At 38.4% G+C, this 25241-nt stretch overlaps 1 protein-coding gene across 3 annotated transcripts in view; it reads right to left on the bottom strand.

Moving 5' to 3' along the window:
- Window positions 1-269: 269 nt before the first annotated feature.
- Window positions 270-25241, bottom strand: part of MYO1B (myosin IB) — a 171136-nt gene continuing 146164 nt past the window's right edge. Inside the window, exons 20-31 of one of the 3 annotated variants that reach the window (XM_063088395.1) lie at window positions 24374-24523; window positions 22994-23062; window positions 21318-21404; window positions 20943-21029; window positions 19106-19192; window positions 15355-15429; window positions 14013-14147; window positions 12059-12165; window positions 9811-9943; window positions 9308-9460; window positions 7764-7891; window positions 270-1408 (exon numbers count right to left, since the gene is read on the bottom strand). In XM_063088395.1, the coding sequence (XP_062944465.1) occupies window positions 1285-1408; window positions 7764-7891; window positions 9308-9460; window positions 9811-9943; window positions 12059-12165; window positions 14013-14147; window positions 15355-15429; window positions 19106-19192; window positions 20943-21029; window positions 21318-21404; window positions 22994-23062; window positions 24374-24523 (1335 nt within the window). In that variant the 3' untranslated portion in view covers window positions 270-1284. The remainder of the gene's footprint in view (window positions 1409-7763; window positions 7892-9307; window positions 9461-9810; window positions 9944-12058; window positions 12166-14012; window positions 14148-15354; window positions 15430-19105; window positions 19193-20942; window positions 21030-21317; window positions 21405-22993; window positions 23063-24373; window positions 24524-25241) is intronic. The other 2 variants (XM_063088404.1, XM_063088414.1) reach the window with 2 other exon arrangements.

The raw sequence follows: 25241 nt of genomic DNA, 5'->3' as shown, positions 1-25241 counted from the left end.
ATGTTTAGACTGTAAAACCTTTCTGTGCAACAATACATTGACACACAACATACGAAAATAGCTTGAATACAAAAATAGTGTGATCCAGCAAATGGCACCAAATTAGAACAATTTTATTATTTAACATAATAACCAATGTATATACATTGTCCTCCCAAATAAGAAACAATTTGATTCCAAAGTTTAAAATGCAGTTTCCAAAGTGAATCTTTATTGTAAATTTGAAGGAAAAAAAAAAAAGTCCTGCCAATTAACACAAACTTAATTTTGATCCTTGACTAAAGTATGCACCCTGTACCAATCACCTCTCATACAAAAATGTATATTATAAATAAAACTTTCAAAAAAGACCTTCGATGTTTTATTGCACATCATACAAAATGTTAGCCACTATCTGAAAAGCTTTCAGCCTTTCGCTGTGTTAAGCTGTTTAAAATACCTACTCAAATTTGGGTGAAAACAACACTCTGCAGATATTAGCATATCTAGGATCATACATGATGTGTACCAGAAACATAATCTTACTGGACTGCTTCTGTCATTGTTTTCTAAAATAAGAATGACTTTTGTTTTCTACTGTTAGAAGCAATTATAGGAGACCTGAACAAATTCAAAGTCCTGTTCAAATGTCAGTTTTCTTCTTTTCAAATAGAAACCACATGCAGAGGGATTTTACCCAGTCGCACATTTCTACTTCCTCCTAGGACCAGCCCTCCCAGAAGCATGTATTGTTAAAGATCAAACTACAGGGTTTCTAATAATGTTGTCCATCATTAACAGTTATTGTTTTGGTCTCAATATTTTAAAACCTTCTTAGCTAAACCAGCACAAACAAGCCAGAATGCAATGGCCTTAAAAATAAAAAGGTTCCTAGTAAGTTTTATACTATCTAGCACAGTGCCTAGCACAGGCAGACATCGAATAAATATTTGATGAATGCACTATATCTTTTAAGACCATTTCCTACAGTGATATGTATTAATGATTTATGAGCAATATGTTGATTTAGGGTACACAGATCTAACATGATGACTACACAAAGAACACATATAACATGGAAACAGACACTGTTAGTTTCTATAATCCTGCCCCAGGACAGAATGTGTACTTGAAGGATTAAAACTATTCCAATAATAAAAATTGATTAGTCAAATATTTTTATTTTGCCAAGGGACTCTAACAGTTAGCCTTTGGCAATTCCCAAACATACATGAACCCCAACAAAATAAAACCAAATTGCACTATCACAAAGAAACAAGTCCATGAAGGCAAAGGAGGTGCCAGTTAAGGAACAGCAACTTCAAGGAGACGGTTGTTTTTTCGTTTGCACGTTGGGACACTGCCATTTTTCTGGTTGCCCTGAATAAACTTCACACATACTTTGTCCTGTCTGAACTGCACCAGGAACCTAGGAGAAAAGAATAAAACAAATTAAAGTACACATAAAACAGCTGATGATTACAGTAACACTAGCTTTTGTTTTTTAATGGATATTGATCCTGACAAGTATAAGCCTTCCCCATTATCACTTCATACACAGAATTATATCACTGCATTTTACTTCCAGCACTCACCATTTAGCCCCCTAAGTAAACTGAAGTTCATTAACTCAGCATATTCCAGGAGCGTAAGAAGGGATAAAAATAATTATTTCCATGTTTCAAATGGAAAGATCAACATGTTATATCTCCATTTTTTGTGTGGCAGAAATATAAATTGGTGGAGGGGTCCTATTAAATTATCAACAAACTGAGAAGATAAATAATTTCAGAAAAGAAAGGGGTTTAGAGACTTTTTCCAAACACTGGTTATTCACATATTTCCTACTTTTGTCATATCCGCATGGTATGCTAATAGTTATTTCTAGGCTAATGTATTCCGAAATAATAGTGACATACAGAATAAAAAGGATAAAATCACAAATTTGATCTGCCACTTTTTTCTAATACTCATTAAAAATATTTATATAAAAAAATCATTAAAATTTTTAAAACTCCATCAGTATACACCTAAAACCATTTCTTTTTTTTTTTGTCTTTTTCGTGACCGGCACTCAGCCAGTGAGTGCACTGGCCATTCCTATACGGGATCCGAACCCGCGGCGGGAGCGTCACCGTGCTCCCAGCGCCGCACTCTCCCAAGTGCGCCACGGGCTCGGCCCCACCTAAAACCATTTCTTATCCCACTAGTGGCACACTGTGGGAAACCATATTCTATTCTAAATCTTTCCTTTGATAGACTAGCAGGGGCCAAGCGACTGTCCACGAGATTACTCTTCACCCCTTCCCTGTGCTGGGTGATGTCAGGGGCACTCACCTGCATAAAGTGATGCCCCTGCCCTCAAGGATGACATCACTGGGAGCCACAACAGCAGCAAGGCTAGACCAGAAACGGGGTCTTCCCATCTCAAAACCAGTGATGTTTTCTCTCCACCCTCATAATCAGCGTAATATTACCACGTTTTCCACATGTTTCTCAGCGAACAGTTTTCCAAGTTATTGGCACATTATTACATGAGTCGACCTCGCCACCACCTGACTGATCATTCACTGACATCTACAGCAATGATGAGGAGCTAAACACCTCTGCCCTGTGTACCCTGAAGCTGAGGCTGATGTATAAAGAGGTCAGGTTTTGCAAACATTATCTACTGGAGTGAAACGTGACACACAAGCTTCTAATTCACCAGTTGTTTTAAAAGGATAGTACTTCTAACCTTTGAAATGGGTTCTTTTCATTTTGAAAGCGTTGAAAAAAAAACCCCAGTGTTGTTCCAGATTTGCCTATCTGAGATATGTCTGTGGCATATATACTTATATCTATATGCCTCAGAGAAATAAAGGCATCTTTTGAATTTAATGCAAATTCACATGTTCTAAAAATCAAATACTTTTTACATTTTGATTTTCAAAGACCACTTATACTGTAATAAATGTATAGGAACTTCATTTCCCAATAACTTTAGCAAACGTTAACTGTCCGTATTCACAATTCATGATTGAGATTCATGCTAGAAATAACAATAGCTAAAATTTATTGAGTATTTACCACATACAACACTGTTCTTAATTACATATATTAACTCAGCTTTAAAACAATCCTAGAAGGTAAGTACTATTAATTATCTCCATTTCACAGAAAAATGAAAACCATCTTCCAATCCTCCAGCAAACAGTAATGTGGAATGCATTATTTTATAGCATTAATACCAATTAGAACTTCATAGTAAAAGGAACATAGTTTAGTTGTTTGAAATTAAAATATTTAGAAAAACTGTATGATTTAAATGATATGCATATATACACATATATTTTAAATGTTTCGTAGAACAAATCCTTCCCCTCCCCCCCAAATTCACTTTTGTTTTCACTATCTTCGGGACTTCATTACTAGAAATACTATACATCTTGCAGGTCGTCCTTAACATGCAATCTATTTACAAACTGAACAGTTTGGGACGTTAAGGGTCAGGAATTACAAGGCAGCTGAGTTTCAATGAATTCAACTCTCACTTCCACATGTGCAGGTTAAAACTGTACTAAGGAGCAAACGGGACTTTGACTCTGTTCTCATAAACTGACATCCAGTTTATCCATAATGATTACAGAAACTGGGTTTGTTAGAATAACTACTACTTCTGAAAAGGATACAAGATTTAGTCACTGAACTGTGTGCTGTTTACAACACACGCTTCTGTACAGCTGGTAACAAACCGGAGTAAAGCTCTCAGGGCTGAGGCATACAGGCACAGGCACCCCTGCTCGTGACTTTGAAAAATTGTGTTTAAATTAAGCAGATTTTTAATCCCTGCTTCAGAGCTCCCAGGGGTGATGAAACAGGCTGCACTGGAGACTTACTCTCCTGGCTTCCTGGGATGCCGGGGCAAGGAACTCACAGGTGCTACGCAAGGCTCCATCAGCTCTTTTATTTTTAAGAGAACAACCAATAATTAGGAATTGGAGAAGGAAAGGTGTTACAATGCTACCAAATGTTTATTTTCTTCATGTGGCCACACTGTAAATCTTCACTCAGACAACAATGTGTACTGTAAGAAAGTTTATGGCAGCCAGAATGTAAAGCTGGGTCATAGACCCTTCATATGCAGGTAAAGAACCCAGGACCCATTGGCAGACAACATGAGCTCAGTCCTCAGCAACAGCAGCAGTAGTAGCAGAAGCAGCTGCTGTGGTGGCCTCTCAGGGCATCACTGTGGCACTGGCAGCAACAGCCTCCAGCAGCAGTAGCGGCCTCCCTGTGGCCCTCCTGGGGGCGGACTGGGGGTGGGAGGTCCCGTGGACCAGAGCCATTCCTCCTTTATACTTAAGTCCATAGCCCAGGACACCTGGGTGCACATGTGCAATTACATTCAATAATAACCAAGGAATACCTGGTGCACGTGCATATTTACATCAAATGTTTGGCAAGATTCTAAACATCTGAGGGACCCTGACCATTTTCCTATATTTTCCCAACGCAGAATATCACACGTTCCTCTGTGACAGGGCAGGGTCCCTGCTGCCCACAAGCAAACTAATCTGAGGAGTGTTTCCCAGATTGTGTGCCTCCATTGGAGGGTGTAGGGTGGGTCACAGACCCTTCAAATCTGTTGTGCACAGACTGGGTCACAGACCCCTCATATGCAGCTAGGTAACTGGAAAAGATCTTGGGAGCTGTTGGCAAGGTTGACATGCTTTATTTGGATGCAAACTCAGTCCCCAGCCTCCTAAGCAACAGCAGTGGCAACTTACAGTAACTCTCCAGCAGATCCAGTAGCAGCAGCCTAGTAGACTCCCGGGGCATCCCAGGGGCACTGTGGGTCAGAGCCGGTTGTCCTTTATACTTAAGTCAGATAACCCAGGGACACCTGGGTACAAGTCAGATAACCAAACAACACTTGGGCCCACATGCGCAATTACATCAGACAATAACCAAGAACACCTGGCACACATGCACAGGTAACATATTTACATTAAACAGGCTACGTCATTGTCAGCAAGATTCCGAACATCTGAGGGAGCCTGACCATTTGTCTATTTTCCTTACAGAGGGGTTCTGTGCTTGATTCCACTTGTGAAACACAGCACACACTATCCCCCCGAAGTCCCTCAGGAGAGTCACAGTGGGCAACAAGATTTCAGAGGATCTGAGAAGTGCTGTAGTAAAGAAAGATTTTAAATTTCCACCAGACAACATTCTTTTCACAGCATATTGTTATTAGCATCCTGCAAGAGCAGTGTTCTTAAAACATTGGATTGGGAAATGCTTAAAAGTAGCAATCCTCTGTGGTCTAATTTTGGTTTGATTTCTTTTCTCTGTACAAATGACCTTAATAATGTAGTGGGCTAAGTATGAAGCTGCTTCATTCATATACCAAAGAGCTTCTACCGTCCTGAATCCATATGATCTTCCCATGATGAGCAGGAAATTAGCAGTCTCACCAAAGCCCACTATCCCAAATTATGAAAAACTTCAACTAAAAGGACTTTAAAGCTCTAACAGGCCCTAACAGGTTAAAACCTTAATTAACTGGAACCCAGCCAACCATTAACATTTTTCCTAATATTCTTTGTTTTATGAGAAAGGCCTCATTAACAAAAAAGTTATTTAATCCAAACAGCAAGTCTCAATGCAGAGTATAGATAAAGCCCAATCTCCCACCCAACATTCTTGGTGTTCAATGACAACTGATAACAAGCCTAAGGCACGGTAAATCCTAACATATCAAAGAGTTGAAATGGGTTTGAATTTAAATTAGAAAGACTTAGGAAAAACTGAAACAGAATAGATGGGAATATTCTCAATTAGAAAATAAAATCACTTCCTGAGCAATCCGGTTATACAAATTTTTACTACACATACAAAGAAGTATATAAGCAGGTAGTAAACAACCTATTGAAAAAAGCAGTCAACTAAGTATCAATCAACACAGTAACTTAAATTTGTCCAAACAATTCACATCGATAAATTTGATAAACAGGGGGATGCGACATCCTGTATGCAAATAATCAGCTTCTATAATCAAAACCCTAATGTGAAGTAAAAAAACCCCAAATTTTAAATTTATACCACTCAACATTAATGAGCCTTTGTTAACACGGAACTGCCTATTCTATAACTCTAATTATCTATATATAAATAAAAAGGTCACCTCAAATCTAAGCATGCAAAAAAGAACTCGATTTCACTCCACCCCTGCCACCCCAAACCACTTTCCTCAGTCTTAACTACTGCAATAAATGGTACCACCGTTTGGGTTCAGGCCCCAAACATAACACCCAAACCGTTAATAAGTCCCAATTGTTTTCCTTCAAATTACATTCAAAATCCTCTCAACCAGCTAAGTTATACAGTAATTTTTTTTATCTGTAGCCTCCCTATATTGCTACAGAACACTAGATCTTATTCTTCCTATCTAGTTACAATTTTGCATCCATTGACAACCCTTTCCCCTCTCCCCTCCCCTTACCAGTCTCTAGTAACCACTATTCTACTTTCTAGTTCAATGAGATCAACTTTTTTATCTTCCACATATGAGTGAAAACATGTGGTATTTCTCTTTCTGAGCCTGGCTTATTTTGCTTAATTTTCTTCAGGCTCATCCATGTTGCTATGAACGGCAGAATTTCATTCTTTTCTGTGGCTGAGTAGTATTCCATTGTGTATATATCTACCACATTCTCCTTATCCAGTTGTCCACTGATGGACACTTAGGTTGGTTCTATATCTTGGCTACTGTAAACAGAGCTGCGATGAACACAGGAGTGCACGTATCCCTTCAACATGATTATTCCCATTCCTTTGGGTATATACCTAGTAGTTGGATTGCTGGATCGTATGGTAGTTTTATCTGTAGTTCTTTGTTTTGGTTTGGTTTTTTATTGAAATGCATTCATTATACATATTTGTGGGGTACAGAGTTGAATATCAACACATGTATACGCTGTGTGATGATCAGATCAAGGTAGTTAGCATAACCCAACCTGTTACTAAGTCCGCTTGTTTCCTTCAAATTACACTCATAATCTGACAACTCACTGCCTCTTCCTCACACTCTAGCTTAAGCATATTATCCTAGACAGCTTGGGGAGTCTCCTAACTTATCTTCTCTGCTTCCACCCTTGCCTCCCAACAGTTACCCTCTACACTGCAGCCAAAGTGATCTTTGAAAAACAAATCAGATCGTGCCACACCCTTGCTCAAACCTGTAATGGCTTTCCAGCATTCTTAGTAAAATCTCAACTCCTCAGCTCAGCTACCAGGCTGCACATGGCCAGCCCCTACCTCTCTCCAGGGTCTTCTCCTACCATCCCACCCTGCTACAAAGTTCACTCCTGTCTCAGGGCCTTTGCACTGCTGTCTGCCTGTCCTGGATGGCATCTCCTTAGATCACAGCCTGGCTTGCTCCCTTACTTGATTCACCATATCAAAGAGGTCTCCCTGACCCCCCTAACAAAAAGAACATCCTCTGACACTTAACTTTTTTTTTTTTTTCCCAGCACAAGCACTTGTCTTGTCACTAGCCAAAATAATATAACCTATTTATCACCTTATTTGTGTATATTTGTTTCTTCCACTAGAATGTCAGGTACACAATGGCAGGGACTTGGTCAGTGTCATTCACTGCCCATTCATCATCTAGCACAAATACTAGACATATACTCAGTACTTAATAAGTAGTTTTGTTAATGAATGAGATCAGAGAGTCAAACTAAAACAATAAAGCTGAAAGTGAAAAATCATATTCAAACAATACACGAACATACTCATCGGAAATTTCAATGTTGAGCTTCTGTTTGGTTTGGCTGAGAGTCGTGCGATACAGCTTGGTGGCCATTTCAATCAGGTGATCACTGCTGAAGAGAAAGTCTCCTTTACTAGCTGCTTCTGAGCCCTAAAAAGACAAACCAAGAATCAGACTATTAGAGTTAAAACAGCTTAGGAGGTCAATGTTTACAGGATTGGCTGAGAATGTATTTACAGTCTCTTTAGAACACCAGACACTGGAGTCCATTCTCCCAAATTAGACAATAATAACAAAAGCAGTATTTCTTCCAACTGGCTCAGAGCATGTGAGTAAGGTTACCTAACCCCTCACTACCCAAAGTTGGCCAACGGACCCAAAGTATCACCTGCATCCCCTGGGAGCTTGTTAGAAAAGCAGAAACTCAGGTCCTACTGTGGGCCCACTGATTATGAGTCCACGACAACATCCCGGGGTGACAGGTTTGCACATTCTGGTTTGAAGAGCACTGACCTAACCTACAACTCATACTGAAAAAGCTGTTTAAAATCTCCTCAGTGATTTGATTAAAAAATAACAACACTTCCAATAAATATCCTAGGACAGGGGCTCTCAACCTTAGCTACACAAGGGAATCATCTGGGAGAGCTTTCAAAAAATATGTGCCCATTCCCTGTTCCAAGAAATTCTGATTTGACTAGACTGGGGATATGGCCTGAGCATATACATTTTTTTAAGTTCTCAAGTTTTTTTTTAATGTGGAATCAAGGTAGAGAATCACTAACAACTTGATATGTCTCCTTCAGGCTGAGATCCACATTGCAGGAAAACAGGCTGAGGTAAGCATTTGAGATTTTTCTAAGTTTAGAGCCAGCCAGATAGTGGCGCTACCAGCTAGATGCATGTCCCTAAATATGATTAATATTTGCTAACATGTGTTTATATAGTGACTATGTGTCATGTGACAGGCACTGTGCTAAGCACTTTACATATGGTGTCCTCACTGAATCCTCATAACAATACTATGAAGTAGGTACTGTTACTATCTCCATTTCAAAGATGAGAAAAATTAGGCAGGCACACAAAGGTTAAATGATTTGGCCGCAGCCATCACGAAGTTAGTGAGAATGATTCCAGGGCCTACACATAACCACTCCATTCAAGCCAAGTGGTCTAGGTTAAGCTAAAAGCACATAACATTTAAAAATCTTTCAGGTCAACATTATTAGCAGTTTTTTTATTGTAGCTGTATCCTTTAATTAAAAGTCCCAAATTAAAGATGAATAAGAACACATTTACTAAGTTAGTACACAGAAGAAACAAGAGGAAAAAAAATTTTAAACATCTTAATATTTCTATGTGTTAGTCTAAAAAAGTCATATTCAATTATTGAGAAATCAAGCCTGAGATTTTACATAGGGGTGAACACTGCCAAAATTTGCAAAACAGTGAGGAAGTTATATAAACTTCAGGCAACAGAATTAGTCAGATGGGCAAAATTTTTAAATTAATGGCTGGGAGACTGGACAAATGCAGAAATCTCTCAGTCCCTAGTTGAAACTTTACCTCTTTCAGGTGCACAGCGAAGAAGCCATCATTTTGTGAGCTCATTGATACCTTGGTCACATCCACAAGGGGAACCTCTGACTTGATTTGTCCAGACTTTTGATCAGCGAGAAGGAGATTATTATTTGTTAAGAGAAAAATCCGGGATGTACTCTAAAACAAAACAAAAAAGGATGTAAAACCAATGATCAAAAATACCTAAAAATGGTCCATAAATTTAAAGCATTCATTATTTGCAGGAATGCACATTTTATTCCAACATCTTTCAGCAAGGATACCTATGTAAAACAATTACATACTAAAGAACATAGATAATATATTTTAATTCATAAAAATTTCAGAGAACCAGCAAAATTCTACCAAAGCTTAAAGGTAAAGGAAAATAGCCCCCTTCGCAGTTACTCTACTGAGAATATGAAATGCAAATTTTAATATTCAGAAAACTAAGGATGACTTCCAACTAATAAAGATTTCTTATCAATCTTCAGGGTTAGCATTTTTACCTTCCCATTAGCACGATTAATTTTGTTCACGACTTCAGCAATAATGATCTTTTCTTCAATGGCATCTTTGAGTTTCTTATACTTGGGATTTTTGTTGATTTCCAAGTAAGCCCCTTGGAATGGCTGCCCAACACTAAAGGAAAAACATTCCTGTACATTAGAAATGGTTTCAAATGGAAGTACTACTGGAAAAAGGAAACAGGTCAGTTGATTCTAAGGAGTAGCTGACAACTTCAAAAAAAGTTATTTCAATTTATTTCCTATATTACCCTTGCACCTGTCCTAAATATAAAACACTCAGAGGAACAGCTAAGACTCAAGTGCATGGCCTCATGTGAAGGAAAAGGCAATTTCTTCTAATCTATTAATATGAAGTTAACAGCTCCCTGCAAAGGATTTACTAACACCTTAAAACAATATATGGCAGTGAAAAAAGAGTTGAAATCATTGCTATCACCTGCTCCAAAGAAAATTTCATTTTCTTGAAGAGAATAAGAAAATCAATAGGCCTTCTGGGGAAGAATGGATCCAGGGCAATCAGTTTAGAAGAAAACTATAGAGCACTTAAGATTACCATGTAACTCCAGTTCGAACAGTGACAAAAGTGGCCATGGCAAACATTCAGAACCAGAGCAGTTTTCCTTCACACAAACTACTTTTCACTAATATGCCAACTTCCCTAAAGACTTGTGGGGGTGACTATCTCAGGGCAGCTTTTTCAAAGACACCAAGAAAAAAACTGCCGCTTCAAGGGATCCACAAGCTTCATTTTGAGTTATAAAATTCTGGCAATTTGCAAAAACAACTTTAAGTGTCTGTGCTGTGGGCAGAGGAGCAGGGAAGAAAAATCCACGCAGGCGGTCAGTGTTTCACAGCTCTCAGGATATAGAAGACTGATACCCACAGAACTGCACTTCACAGTGGTGGGAGGTAAATTATCCCACCTCTCACTGTTGTAGGCTGGGCTTGCCACCATCCCTGAAAACTGATAAAACTACTCAAAATGGACGTGGCTGGAAGTTAAGTTTTTTGTTCATCTTCAAATGTGTTTTTAATAATAAAAAGTGCTGACAGGCTTTTAATTTGTTTCCTCAAAAATGTATTTTCCAGCCTCCACTTTCTGAAGTCATCTACAGGGAATGTTCATTAAGGTTACCCTCTAATTTAAAAATGTATGCAGAAAAAGTTGAATAAAATTAGTTGCTGAAGAAAGCACATAGACAATTTTTCTGTCTGAATGTGCTTTATATAACAGGCACTATGGAAAACTTTGGATTTCGTCACTGTGTTTGACTTAAGGGAATATATACCACCTCAAGCAGCCACATCAGCTAAAGAAAGAAGCTGTGCAATTTAAAATATTTAAACCCAATGAGTGTGGCAACTCATATTCATTTAATCCTTTGAAATGTATATAAAGACAGAGAATATAAATATCACATATGCAATACATGTGAATATACTTCATACATTTTTATTTCCAGGCTGTTCTTTAGAAAAAGCTAAAAGTTGTCATAGATTTAGTTTGAAATAGCACAATCTACTTTATTTCTATAAACACAGGATGAAAAAGGGATAGGAATTCTGGGACAAATGATGATGAACTTAAAAATACTAGATAAGCAGCCTTTACCAAGGACTTGTTAAACTTGGGACTAGCGTTCCTTCTTTTCCTGAGTACATGGTGTCTACAATAAAGGAACTGAACTTGCTGTAAAAGCCACCAAAGTCATGCCCAATGAGTTGGTAGGCCAAAAGCTACCATGGACCAGTGCTTAAGCAACACTCCAAAAAAGTACTAAACTGGCTCACTCTTTCATTTACCTTACAAATGAGTTTCTGACCCTGCTTGTTATGGCAGAAAGACTGAAATGGTGATTAGAGAATATTGCTAACAGAAATTTGGCTAGTCTTTGAAAACAATGGAAAACTCAGGAATTAATGCAAATTTACCTTAATAGCCTATACAATTTTTATTTTAAATGACTTCTGATTATTTAGTAAAGTATTCAAGCTAATGCCAATGGAGTAAAACCAACAACTGTAATCTCATTTCATGAAAGGACACTATGCAAGCCATTGCTCAAATGTGTTCATGTGTTTTCATATCCAGCTGATATAAAATAATCCACAAAATTAGAAATTGTTCATCTAAGACTGAAATCAAACTCCAACAGAAAAAGCCTACATATATATTTGAGAAGATTTCAGAATACTGACTTTCATGAGTAAAGCAAAGCCTTAATACCTGGATGGGTATAGAGCCTTCTTGTCTTTGAAGAGTTCACTAGCTTCCAGCTTCTCTTCATAAATAAGTTTCCGCTGGTCTGTGAACTGGTCCCTATATTTTTTACACTGTGAGATATGAGAAGAAAAAAAAACATTGCTTGGATAAATAACTTATTCTTAAATATGCTAAGCCAATTTAACAACAAGAATAGGAGTGAAAGTGTACAAAACATTCATTTAAAAGGTCAAAAACATTCTTCCTTTGTGAGTTTTAAAAAGCTGGCCTTGGAAACGTCATAAAAACTATTATTTTGTATTGTGCAACTTGGAACGCTTCTTCAAATATACCAGGGCCTAGCGGGCACGGGCCCTGTGAGGAGTGCTGTTTCCTCCCACGATGACACCAGTCCCTGGAGATCCTCCAGCCCTGAGGCTGTCACTCCCCTAACAGCAAAAAACTCTACACCATCATAACCCTGTGCACACATTCACACACACACACAGAGACAACTGACACAAAAGCTTCACAAAACAATACTTACCCACTCTTCATGTCATATATCCTGCCTCCTATTTTCTATTCTACTGCATTTCATTTAAAAATGCTGGTAGTAATCTACTAAACCGATTTCATGACCCACATATTTGTTATGACCTATAGTTTGAAAAACAGTGCTCCAAATCCCCCCACTATCATTTATACAATGTGGACACTGGACCTGAGAAATGCCCCTTCATTCCGACTCTGAGGCAGGAAAGGAGACAGGCAATGGCCAGAGGAGCAGGGCTAGGTTTTTTACATGAGCCCTCCAAGAAATACAGTTACAGGTATGAAAGTGCACCACTGAAATAAATGCATGAAATGTCAGCATTGCTACTGACCATTTCCACAGAAAGGCTCCGCTGAGCAAAAAATGGTCCTCTCAATCCCCACCCCCAATCCAAGGTAGGTAAGAACGAGGTCTCTGCAGCCAGGGAAGAGCAGAGGCAGAGTGGACTCTTGGCATTAGCACCTCCCATCATTTCTGGAAATAGTTTTTACGTCAGACTCAAAGAGGGAGATGAATAATTGAGAGGTCAATGAATCTCGCCTAATTGGCTCCCTGTTACGGAAAAGACTCAGGAATACAGTTCTGTATGTTGTGCTGGTACCACTCATGATACTAATTAGCAATAATGTCACTTTAAACGTGATTCTGATCCATAAAAAACAAGCCTACGGTGCAGGGCAGAAGAGCTTCCCAGAAGATGTATCCAGTGACCATTCATTTAAATATAAGCCCTTTATTACATCAGATAATTGTATATATTTAGCATGCCACATATCAACTGATTAAGTTATTGAAATAGAGTCAACGTCTATACAAGTATCCCATGTGCCCCATGCTGGGCAGCACCTGAATTACATGCTATAGTGTCATGTAAAATTAAGAGAGCTAAAATATAAAGCAATATATAGATTTCCAAGTTCCTTTTATTTCAGGTAGCAACAAATTTAATGTCTTTTGAGGACATTAAAACCTTTTTTTCCAGAACATCAAAGTGTGTGTATTCACACGCATATCTGTGTATGTGTTCAATAAATCTGATGAACTCATACAATTTGCAGGATTTAACCACAACACCTGAAGATGTTCAAATTTTATGATTTCTATCTCCTGTAGTAAGTATTCTCTTAGACGAAAAGAAAAACAAACACAAAACTGAACTACTTAAAAGCAACTGGAACCTGAAATGGAAAACAATGCATCCATGTGCTCCCTTCCAACCAGTCAAGAGGAAACCACACAGGGAATGCCTAGGATTTCCCACAGGAAGTCAAGTACAGAACACGGTACCATAGCATAAGTCCTCAAGCAATTCTCTTCAAAGCAAAGGAAGACTGTGTTAAAAATTTGATTTTATTAACAATTTTCAAACACGCAAAGTATAGGATAAGAAGTCTCTGGAAAATATAACATGACATTTTTTACCCTCCACAAGTGGAAAATCCTTTTTAGCTCCTTGTGAGTAGAATCCAAGAATAGGTAAGGTCTTGATGGCCAATTCTTATCTATTGGAGATAAGGAAGGCATCTTATTTTTCATTTCCAACAAGTATTTTTGCACCTGTGTTGGGTTTGACAGAAAATACTAGATGAGAAAAATATACCAGAAAAGATATTGTTTTACATACACCAGGATCAAGCAAACCAGTCCTTAGTGGAATTTAAAAAGTTTTAGTCCACAAAACTCTGTAACTCCTCTAGGAAGTCTCTATTCCACTCATTCATACTGGTGGGGGAAATCTGAGCTCTACCAAATGGTTAATAAAGGAGAGTAGTAACAGTAATACTCACATTAACACTAATACCAGCTACCACTATAGAGCTGTACTGTCCAATAGGTAGCCACTAGTCACATGTGGTTATTTATATTTAAATTTTAAGTAATTAAAATTAAATAAAAAATCCAATTCCTCAGGCACATTGGTTATGTTTCAAGTGTTCAATAACCACGTGTGGCTAATAGCTACTCCATTCTACCTCAAAGTTATAGAATATTTTCATCATTGCAGAAAGTCTTACTGGACAACGTCGCTCTGGAGTACTTAATACATTCTTAGCACTGTAAGAGCTCTGTATCATTACTCCATTTCTTTTTTTTTTTTTTGTCTTTTTTCGTGACCGGCACTCAGCCAGTGAGTGCACCGGCCATTCCTATATAGGATCCGAACCCACGGCGGGAACGTCGCTGCGCTCCCAGCGCCACACTCTGGCGAGCGCGCCACGGGCTCGGCCCTCATTACTCCATTTTAATCCTCACAACAACTCCATAAGGTCACTGCTATTACTCTCCCCATTTTACAGATGAAAATATGAGGCTCACAGAAGTTACATAACTTGCTGCAGTCACGCATCTTTGAGCACAGTGCAGGCTGACTTCAGAGCTTGCACTCTTTCCACCACTATGTATGTTTCTCTGAAAGAGAGTGGGGAACTCCAGAATCCATCCTGGTAGACTTGTTTGCCAACCTTGTCCTGCCGCAGCTCACAGCAGTTTAATAGGACCAAGACCCTGCTTTCTTGGGTTCATTTTTCCCAAAGTTCTGTCAAATAAGACATTTTATTAATCATATACGAGCCACTAACTCTTTCTGACACAATTCTTCCTGAACTTGCGGGGAGGATGATTTAAAAAAACTGTCACAGTTATGATTTAGTTATCGAAAGTCACTATTTGTCAATTTCTAAGAGGTCACATTTTATTGAGCTGGTGCTATTAAGTAGTTAATCCAATAATGCTAATAAGCCAGATACATAAAGTGTCAACTTACAATCCTCTGAAGCGTAAACTCATAGATTTTCTTTCCAGCATTGGCTCTGAAGAACTTCCTGTATTCCCTACGTACCTTTAGAAAAAAGCAGATTACAGTGATTAATGTGTGGCCGACATATGTCCAAAATGATACACCTCTATTAAAAGTGAAAATATGCAGAATAAGTAAATTTATGTGTCCCTTCTGGTTTTAGTAAAATAACTGAAGCACATTCAGACAGTGGATCTTAAGTCAGAGAAAAAGAAATTGAGAGATGAAAAACAATAGTACCAGAATAAATTGATGTTTTAAATCCTCTTAGTAGTTGCTTCAAAGCCTGATGATTTGCTGAGAAACATCTTACAGGCATAGCCACAAACTCATCAAAAAATAATTTTATTTCAGAAAGTATTATATATAGTAATTTTCCCTTCAAATAGTTCTTTAAAAGGCAAAAAAAATGTCTGATGAACTATACTGCAGTTTCCAAAAGCCCTGCATATGAAGATAGGTCTTTAGTACTGCACTCTGAGAACCAAATGTGGCTAAAAGTTAGAATTTTAAAAGTAGCTTTTAAACTGCCATTATCTTCCATTCAATTGCATCAATTTTTCTCTCATCTCTACCACCACCATCAAACTTTATATTTAATGCTATCAGAACACTTAAGACACCATATTACGGTTTTAGTTCACACATTTTTTCATTGCTTCATTGTCATGTTTACTTCATATACTAATGTCTAACAAATAACAGTAAATAAATGAGGTGTTTGCTGAACAAATGAATGATATAGTTGAATTCTGAAATCAAGGGGGAAGTATTTAAAATACTTATTACCATCCAGATATAAATGGGAGAGTTAGAATTTAGCCAAATATTAGCCTATTTGATTAATTCAGACATTATGTGCCTTTTTCTTTTGCCACAGTTTTTTTAGTTTAACTGCACATGTTCAGAATATTTCTACATTAGAGGTTGTAAGCTAGCAGCCTACTAACTGAATTCAGTTTGTAGATAAATGATTTACGTGAGTATTTGTAAGTTTAGAACTTCATATAATAATTCAGACTGCAGGTTTCTCTTAAAATTTTCTAAGATCTAGCAACAGTGAGACCCACTCTTACAGGACCAGAGTACCTGCTGTTGCCTTTAGAAGAGACAGGCATGCTCAAGCTTCATGAGTCCCCATCGCTCCTACCCCACCTTCTACCTGTTGCTTCCCTCATCTATGTCACCTGCCTGGTCCCTCTGGGCATTTGAGCTCCACACCCATTCTCCACATATGAGCATTATTAAGTTTTAAAACTCGTGCCATATACCACATAAAGGCAGTTCTTCCTTTTATTTATTTAATTTATTACTTTTAATTGAAACATTAAAATCATACATATTTATGGAAACAGAGTAATATTTCAATCCATATAATACCTAACGATCAAACTAGGATAATTAGCATATCCATCACCTCGGACATTTATCATTTCTTTGTGTTCGGAATATACAAAATTCTCTCTTCTAGCTATTTGAAATATACAATAATTATTAACTATAGCCACCCTACAGTGCCATAGAACACTAGAACTTATTCTATCTGGCTGTAATTTTGTATCCATTAACCAACCTCTCCCCATCTCTCCCTCCCCCCTACCCTTCCCAGCCTCTACTAACCGCTATTTCACTCTACTTCTATGAGATTTACTTTGTTAGCTCCTACATGAGTAAGAACATGTGGTATTCATTCATCTTTATGTGCCTGGCTTATTTCACTTAACATAGTGTCCTACAAGCACACATTTCCTTTTATTCTCATTCTATCATTTCTTTTTTCGCCATGGAGTTAGATTCGCAAACATTTCCAATCTCAAACTTATAAGGTTAGAAGGGACAAGGAGAAAAAATGGTACCTATTAATTTGCTCCTGAAATTATAATAGCATAGGAAAGTAGATAAGTTAAAGTGAGCTTACAACACATCTTTAAAAATATACTGGAAGTCTTACTATATTTAGCTGAACCTCATAATAACTGAACTCATTGAAACATGCTTTTTGATACTACATAGGTTATATCTCCTAAAATGCAGCTACATAACAGTAAAAGCCTGGTGACAATATGTTGTCATATACAATGGGTGTCCCTCATGGGCACCAGGTGTCCTAAAAGTGTCCACTGCACTTTGTAATTATTTCACAAGAAAAATCAGCTCATTTCAAAGGGTGAAACTATCGCTCATATCAACATAATTCTCTTTTGGGAAAAAAATAGTAGAAAATTATTACATTCTTGGACTTTAAGGAAGTTTAATCTTATTTTGTAACAATAATATAATAGGGATAACATATTAAAATACATTTTGTTGGAACTGGAAAAAAACAGTTATGTCTAGAGTAAGTCCAGTTAATTTCTGCTAAAATAACATTGACCTACAAACTGAATTTGCTTTGTAGGTTTCTACAAAGCAAAAATACTGCAAAAATATTTTGAAATCATATGCAGTTAAACCCAGAAAACTGAAGATAAGCATATTACTGATGTAAATCACAATAGAGAATAAAAATCCTGACACAGTATTTTTTACTTCCTTTTACGGAAATTAGAATGCAAATTAGAAGATCTGAATAAAATGGAAAACAAACTGTTTAGTTTTGTTTGACTTCTTTAAAAAAGCAGTTATAGAACTTGTTCAGAATTCGTGAAATAGAACATCTGTTAAAATTCATATTTAAGTTACTTCTTAATTACTTCAAAAATTACTTGAACATTCAGTACAATCAAAAAGGATAATTTACTAAAAATTTACAGGCTAAACTCTCAGAGAAAAATGCAGATTGCTCAGAAATACTTCTAAGGGCTGTTCAGATTCAGAGTCAATTTCTCCAATAATATTCAAGTACTTAGAGTAAGATTAAATATGATAGGATTAAAGTAAAAATAATAAAGAAGTATAGTGTCAAAAGGGGACCTAATTATTCCCAAAATGCAACATGGATGGCTCCCAATAGTGATTAGTTACTGAATATTAGGAAGACCAAATCCTTATATTATCTAAAGGTCATTCTAAAGGTTTTCCAGGGCTCAGCATCGTATGTACTTAATGTGTATCCTATTAAGTAAGCTCTATTTTGATATAAACCCTGTCCTAATCACAAGGCATATGAATTTAAGTTTCTCTTTAACCTAAATGATCCACTGATCTCTGACTATCATCTCACTCTTCAAAATCTGTAAGTTTACTTACTTACAGATGCAAATCTCTTTGGTTTCTATGCTGAACAATTAGAATGATGGTGGCTTTGAAGAAAGCTCTGCTCCAGGGAGCCGTTATTGGAGCAGAATAGGCAGATAAAGGGAAACAAAAGCCTGTCATCCCCTGGCTGGGCCCTGTGGATGGTAGGTCAGCTTTTAGCTCAACTAGTATAATTCTGTCTCATGGATGTAAAAAACAAAAAACAAACAAACAAAAAAAAACTTCATACTCATAAAGACAATGTAAAATAGAACTTCATCCAAAGTACCTTGGATAAAATATGCCACATCACTATTACCTTAGTTTAAACCTATTATTTAAAGAAATAGAAATCACAAAATCAGAAAAGAAAAATAATACTGTATAGGTTTCTTCTCAAGAAGAAACAAAATTAGGCAGGATGACATTCCACAGGACTGTGCAGACCATCAGCAAGCATAATCGATAGTCTTCTCAGGGTTAGTAGGTGCTAGGCTTTATGGAGTTCACCAGGGACAGAAAGGAGTGGTTGAGGAAGTACCTTCAGTCCAAGCCAGTAAGCCCAAATGACAGCAACTGCATGCTTACGCCTAGCCTCCTCCTTCAAGCGTTTCAATTCCCTTCGAGCCTAGAATGTTTTAGATAGTAAATAAAAGAGACAGCCCAATGCAGACAGCACAAATGACCAGCAAAGACACCCCACCAAACAGAAGAGCCAATTTATGAATAAGGATTTTAGAATGCTAGAGCACAGTGCATGATCATTTAAACCCAAAGAATCAGCGTCAGGCTGGTGCAGTAACTTGTATTTTCACTGCACTGAGATTCTGTTACCCTCCCCCACTTAACGTGCATTTTTTCTCCCCTGTCTTCTTTCTCTTTGCTTCCTTCTCCACACTCTCTCCCTCCCTTATCACAGCCTCAGAACTGTGAGTGGCACCTAATGATTTCACTAGACTTTCCTTCACTGATGGCACATGGGGCTAAAGAGGCTGTGAACTCCTGTCTGAATTCATTCATTTGGACAGATAAATAGACAGCTCTTGCAAACAGCTATATAGAACTCTGGAAGAAATAAAGTCCATTTCTCTGAAGTACAAAAACAAATCTAACAAAACTCTAAAATTCTTTCCAGTTAAAAAAATAAAAATAGCACATATAAAAATTCAATTTTAGCCAAGGCCCCAAACAGTGAAATATACTGGAGATTAAAGCAAGACAAAAAGTGAAACAACTTACAGGTTTAAAAGTGACTTTTAAGGAAAAATTAATCTTAGGCATGCTATTTTAAAAGACAGAAGTAGGCATTAATTTTTCAAAACTTATAGTACTGAGACTTGGAAATGAGCTCACTCACTAGAGAAATCCAGCAATAACCATCTAAGAGTCCTTCTGTCTCTGTTAGGACATTTCCCTCAGTTACCTAAAGGAACTAGTTTGTTCTTCGTGGATTTTCAGGAAAAACACAAATGAACAACTTTGGTTAGTTTTTGGCAAATTAAGTTCCTTGTGCAGGCAAATGTTGACTTTTCTCATTTTTCTCACAAGATGGGCTTGCAAAGTTGACAAGGTATCCTTAAAAACACAGGGCTCTGTTGATATTTGTGTTTCTAACTGGAATAGACATTTTTAGCAAAGATGACCTTTGATTTTCTAAGTCACAAAAACATCTAAAAATCTTGTCCCTTGGGTTATGTGAAATGTTCACAGAGTCCACGACTATGCCTGGGGATTAGTGAGAGTATTTCAGGAGGCCTTTGTTTCTGAAAACAAACAGCTGATGCTGAAATTCCTGGGATTCTTCAGGGGCAATTATAGCTAACTTTGCATGAACATAGTTTTCTGCTAAATCACAGATGATAATTATTTTCACATGTAATATTTTGCTCATACTAATCAACAGGTAAGACAATGAGCCTAAAAAAACAATTTCACTCAAGGATTAATTTTTTTTAAGGCATGCTTTTAAGGACATTTCCATTGTGACCACACTGCAGAAGGCTGATTCAAGCCCAAACCCTAACATTCCCAAAATGTCCCCCCACTCCCCAAAACACACCTCTAAAAACCACCAGCATACATCAAAAAAAAAAAAAAAAAAAAACTAAACATGCATGTTACTTAAGATTTTTTTTTAAAAAAGAGCAACTATACTAGTGCCTTATTAGTAAGCAATTAGTTTTTTTGGTCTACATATGCCCAAGCTTTCTACGTACACTACTGACAGTAACATCTCCAGGTTTGTTAAATCTGGCTGCTAGGACATGCACCAGGGTGAACTGCTATTAACTGCAGCCATTCATCCCCTAACATGTGAGAGAGAGGACTGACGATCGCAGAGTTCCTGGATGGAGTGATGAGACATGTGCATCAAGTACCTTGGATCCAAGCCAGTAAGCCCAAATAACTGCAATAGCATGTTTATTCCTAGCCTCCTCCTTCAGCCGTCTCAGTTCCCTTCGCGCCTGTGATGCATTTGAAAAGGAGTTACAGAAAAGTTTAAGGCAGGAAAGGTTACTGCTGGTTCCCAATGGAGAAAGAAAAAGAAAGACACCAGTCACCACCAAATGGTAAAACGCAAAAGCATATGCCACCACCCACACCATAATGTTGGAAAGAGCAAGAGGCAAATGCGTGCTCAGTAGCTGAAGCCAGGGAAACATTTTCTGCCCCTGAAGCCGAGGGTCTGAGGGTCCTGGGTTCTACTCAATATTGCTCCTGACCCACCACCTTCCTCGGGGTCTCTGGCCTACCTGTGTCCCATGCCAATATGCTGCAATCGTTGTGACTGCTTCCTGACAGCGCTTTTGGTGCTTCAGTTCCTGCAGGATTTTTCGAGCCTAAGGTGCAGAATCATCCAAAAAAAAAAGAGAATGGTAAAAAAAAAAACAAAAAAAGGAATTCCTAGTAACTTGAAAAAAATACCTGAAGTGATGACAGTCCTAACAGTCATGCTCCAGTGAAAAATCAACAGCTAAAGGGAAAGGGGAAGCTGGACAGCCCCAAACTGACTATGAGAAGGTGGTCAATGAAGAAAACCACCAAGCATGAGTGTGGTCCCCACTCCAGATTGGGGCAGCACCTCCTGTGCCCTGACATATGACAGGAAAAATCTGACCACAGCAATACAAGCTGGTGGTCATTAGAGGGAGAGAACAGTTCTGAAATGTGGTCAGTGGATCCCCACAGACCCTCCAAAGGCTACTATATTTCTTTTATTATTACTGTCTGGAATATAACTGTAGCTGTCCTTTTCATTTGAAAGAAATTTTTAAGTTTGCTAAAACAAAACGATCTCACTGATCCCAAACCAGTGGGACCCAGGGTCCAATAATGAAGTCAGGAATACCCTTCAGGCAGCAGTTTCCTTACTCCGCATGCTCAGATTTGTGTTTTGGCATTGCTGTGGGACAACTACTGAGCCCTCAGGTTGTCCAGAGCCTGGACAAAGGTCAACCAATGCTGCTGGACTGCTGGCCCAGGCTCTGCCCTCTGAAAAGGCTCCAGGCCTGGGTAGGACATTGAAGTATCTGCTCTGGATCCAGTCCACTCCAGAAAGTCTCCTAACAGGAAAGTGGTCAGAACAGGCCCTGAAGTATCTTTGATGTACAGCAGAGGTCAATAAATTTTTTCCATAAAGAGCCAGATGGTAAATACTTTGGGTTTTATAGGTCATATGGTCTCTAGCATAACACCTGACTCTGCCACTGTAGTGCTAGAGCAGCCAGGCCATCTGTGAAATAAATGAGCACGGTTGTGTTCCAATAAAATTTTATCTGTGGACCCTAAAATCTGTATTTCATATAACTTTCACATGTAGGGAAATCTTTAGCTTGCAGGTTTTACCCACAGGCTAGGTGTGGCCTGTGCATCGTAGTTTGCTGACCACTGAACCAAGCCTCAGCAGGAAGGATGTGGAACCAGGTCACCCACTGTGATTGTCTCCCCCACCCCCCCTTGCCCTCAGCCCAAACCACTAGACCTGGCCAGAACTCAAGATCTTTCACTCACTATGGGGCAGGCTGCAAGATGTTCACTGGGAAGTTATGGGTGTTATTGGGCTGGGGGTGCTGAGATCCGGGAGGACTCACAGGCACAGAGGCAATGGCTGTTAAGACAGCCTTCTGGACAACAGCTTCTCCGAAAACACAGGGCAAGGGGATACTGAAATCACGTACGGTATTATTTCAAGGACTTCCTGCTTAGAGAACAAAGCCCTTAAAAGAAAGCTGGTTAGAAGGAAGCAGCCAAGAGATGGTCACCGGGGCTCTGGCTTGGCCCATAATATTTATTCTTTCCATCTGACTGTTTACAGGGTAGGCAGGAGGCGGAGGAGCCCTCCCCTGCCCGGTGAGCCTGAAGACATCATCCTTTGTGAAGAACCCAAAAAACCCAAACAAAAAAACCACACCACTTCTTTTAAACTCACCTTCCAACCCCGGATGTAAGACTGAATTACCAAGGCAGAACTCTTTATCTGCTGATACCTCTTTTGTTGCTGTAGGATACAAGGGGAGATATTAGCAGTTGTATTTACATCTCTGTAATACATACATTGCAAGGACTGAGAAAGGGCATTTGCTCACTTGGTGCAACTGACTCTTGCTCATCCTCACTCCTTCTGGAAACCAATATGCCAAAAAGTCCAAAATTATTACAGTTAACCCAAAGTATGCTTCAAGAATGCTAAATATAATGATTTCTAAATGACTCAGGACCCACCATTATTATCATCTGTTCTTTGTATTACGCTGTTATAATACAGGGTACCACACCCAGCAGACTCTCAGTAAATGTACACTGAATGAGTATACACTGAATTCTGCCTCTGCTTTCATGTGTTCTCTATTCTCAGTGTCATTTATCACCATGTTACTTACTAGGCCTACCTCTAACACCTCTAACTTTCCAGTTCCTTTTAGGTTTGCCATTTTCACTCTGCTTCAAGTTGGGAAATCAGCTAAAAATTTAAATACACTGGTTTCAATCCACTAATCATTTATATACTGAGCCCTGACAGTGCATAAAGCATTTTAATAGAACCCCAAGGACATAAATGTGAATCTGACTCCATCCCTGCCCTCAAGGACTTGTAGTGGGCACAAGTCAACTGTGTAAAGGATACACAGTGCCCTGGGAGGGACAGAGGGCAGAGAGCACAACAAACAGGCTCAGATGGAGTACAGGTTACCTCCAAGCAGGGAAGGTTAAAGGAGCCCCAGGCTCCAGGCTTTGGCTCAATAAGCTCAGTGCCCAGAGGCCTTTCTTATTCCTAGGGCTGATGCCTCAGAGAGTGGGCCAGGTATCTGAGGACTAAAGAAAGTCCAATCCTTTAACCAAAATCAGAATTCTACTAAAACATGGCATTAGCTTTCTGGAATTAAAGCCATTTTCAATGGTGCTACAATAAAGAAAAGAACAGCCAATTATTTTGGAAAACTGACTCAATCACAGTCAAAGGATAAAATGACATTGTCTCTTTCAATCTGATGGCCAAAATTAAAGATGTCAATTACCACTACATACATCCAGATCAGCAGAAGGCAGTGTGGTGTACTAAACTGGAACTCTGAAGTTGTCTCAGATTCAAATCCCAGCTCTGCCACTTACAGCTGTGTGGCCATGAGCAAGTTACTTAATGACTCAGAGCCTTTATTTTCTCATCTTTAAAAAAAGAACCATAAGAGCATCCATCTCCTGAGGTTGGTGGGAGAATTAAATATGTAAAGATTACACACACGGGAAGTGCACAATAAATGTTGGCAAATTAGCATCATTATCACAGGTTGAAAATGACCGAGACTCTTACCGCGTATCTCCTGTACCAGGCAGCAATCACGACTTGGCTTTTCTTCATTAGCAGGAAGTGTGTGCGGCACTTCCACCCCCGATAAATCTTCTGAATGAGGGTGGCCAAGTCCTCGAGCCGTTGCTTCCTCAAGTCTTCTAATTTGAATAACTAATAGGAAATAATAGATGGACTTTATCAAAGCTCCTCTGAAACCTCACAGCATACGTGAAAGGAATTCTCAGAAGGTAAAAATGCCATGATGTTGGAGTCAACCACATTGAGAATAAAAACTTGAATAATCATATTAATTACATATGACATGGGTAAATGGCCCATCAGAAAAATATTTTGATGAATTTGTGGGATTCACAATTTTCACTCCAGTGATTCAGAATTCAAGACAAATCAGAAAGGGATTGAGTGCTGTCTATGAGGATGAAATTATTAATGGGAAGCACACGCTGGCAAATTTTCTCAAGGTAAACGCTTTCCAAATTCTCTAAATTTCCAAATTACTAATCAACTGCTATATTAATTATACTTCACACTAATCTATTCATTTATAAAAAGTCTCACCTGGAGTTCCACAAGGTAGAATTTTAAGTGTTCTTTTTAACTTTGAAAAAAAATTCATTTGAGTGCCTTCCTGTACCTCTAAATAGGCTGTAGTTCCTGAAATTATTATATAATTCAGATATTACAAACACAGATAAGTTTACCTCCAGTTGCTATGAACTAGGGAAGTTTTATTGTTGTAGTAGCAGTTCATGATTTTGTAAGTGCTGTACAATCTGTCAAAGACTCTGATGGTTCATAAAAAAAATACACAAATTCTTCCACTACCCCTTATTTGCCCCCATCCTCTTGGACATTGGCAGATAAGCAC

Source organism: Cynocephalus volans, chromosome 1 (genome assembly GCF_027409185.1).
Source record: "Cynocephalus volans isolate mCynVol1 chromosome 1, mCynVol1.pri, whole genome shotgun sequence".
In the NCBI taxonomy this organism is placed as follows: Eukaryota; Metazoa; Chordata; class Mammalia; order Dermoptera; family Cynocephalidae; genus Cynocephalus; species Cynocephalus volans.
This window is presented reverse-complemented; position numbering and strand designations above follow the sequence as displayed.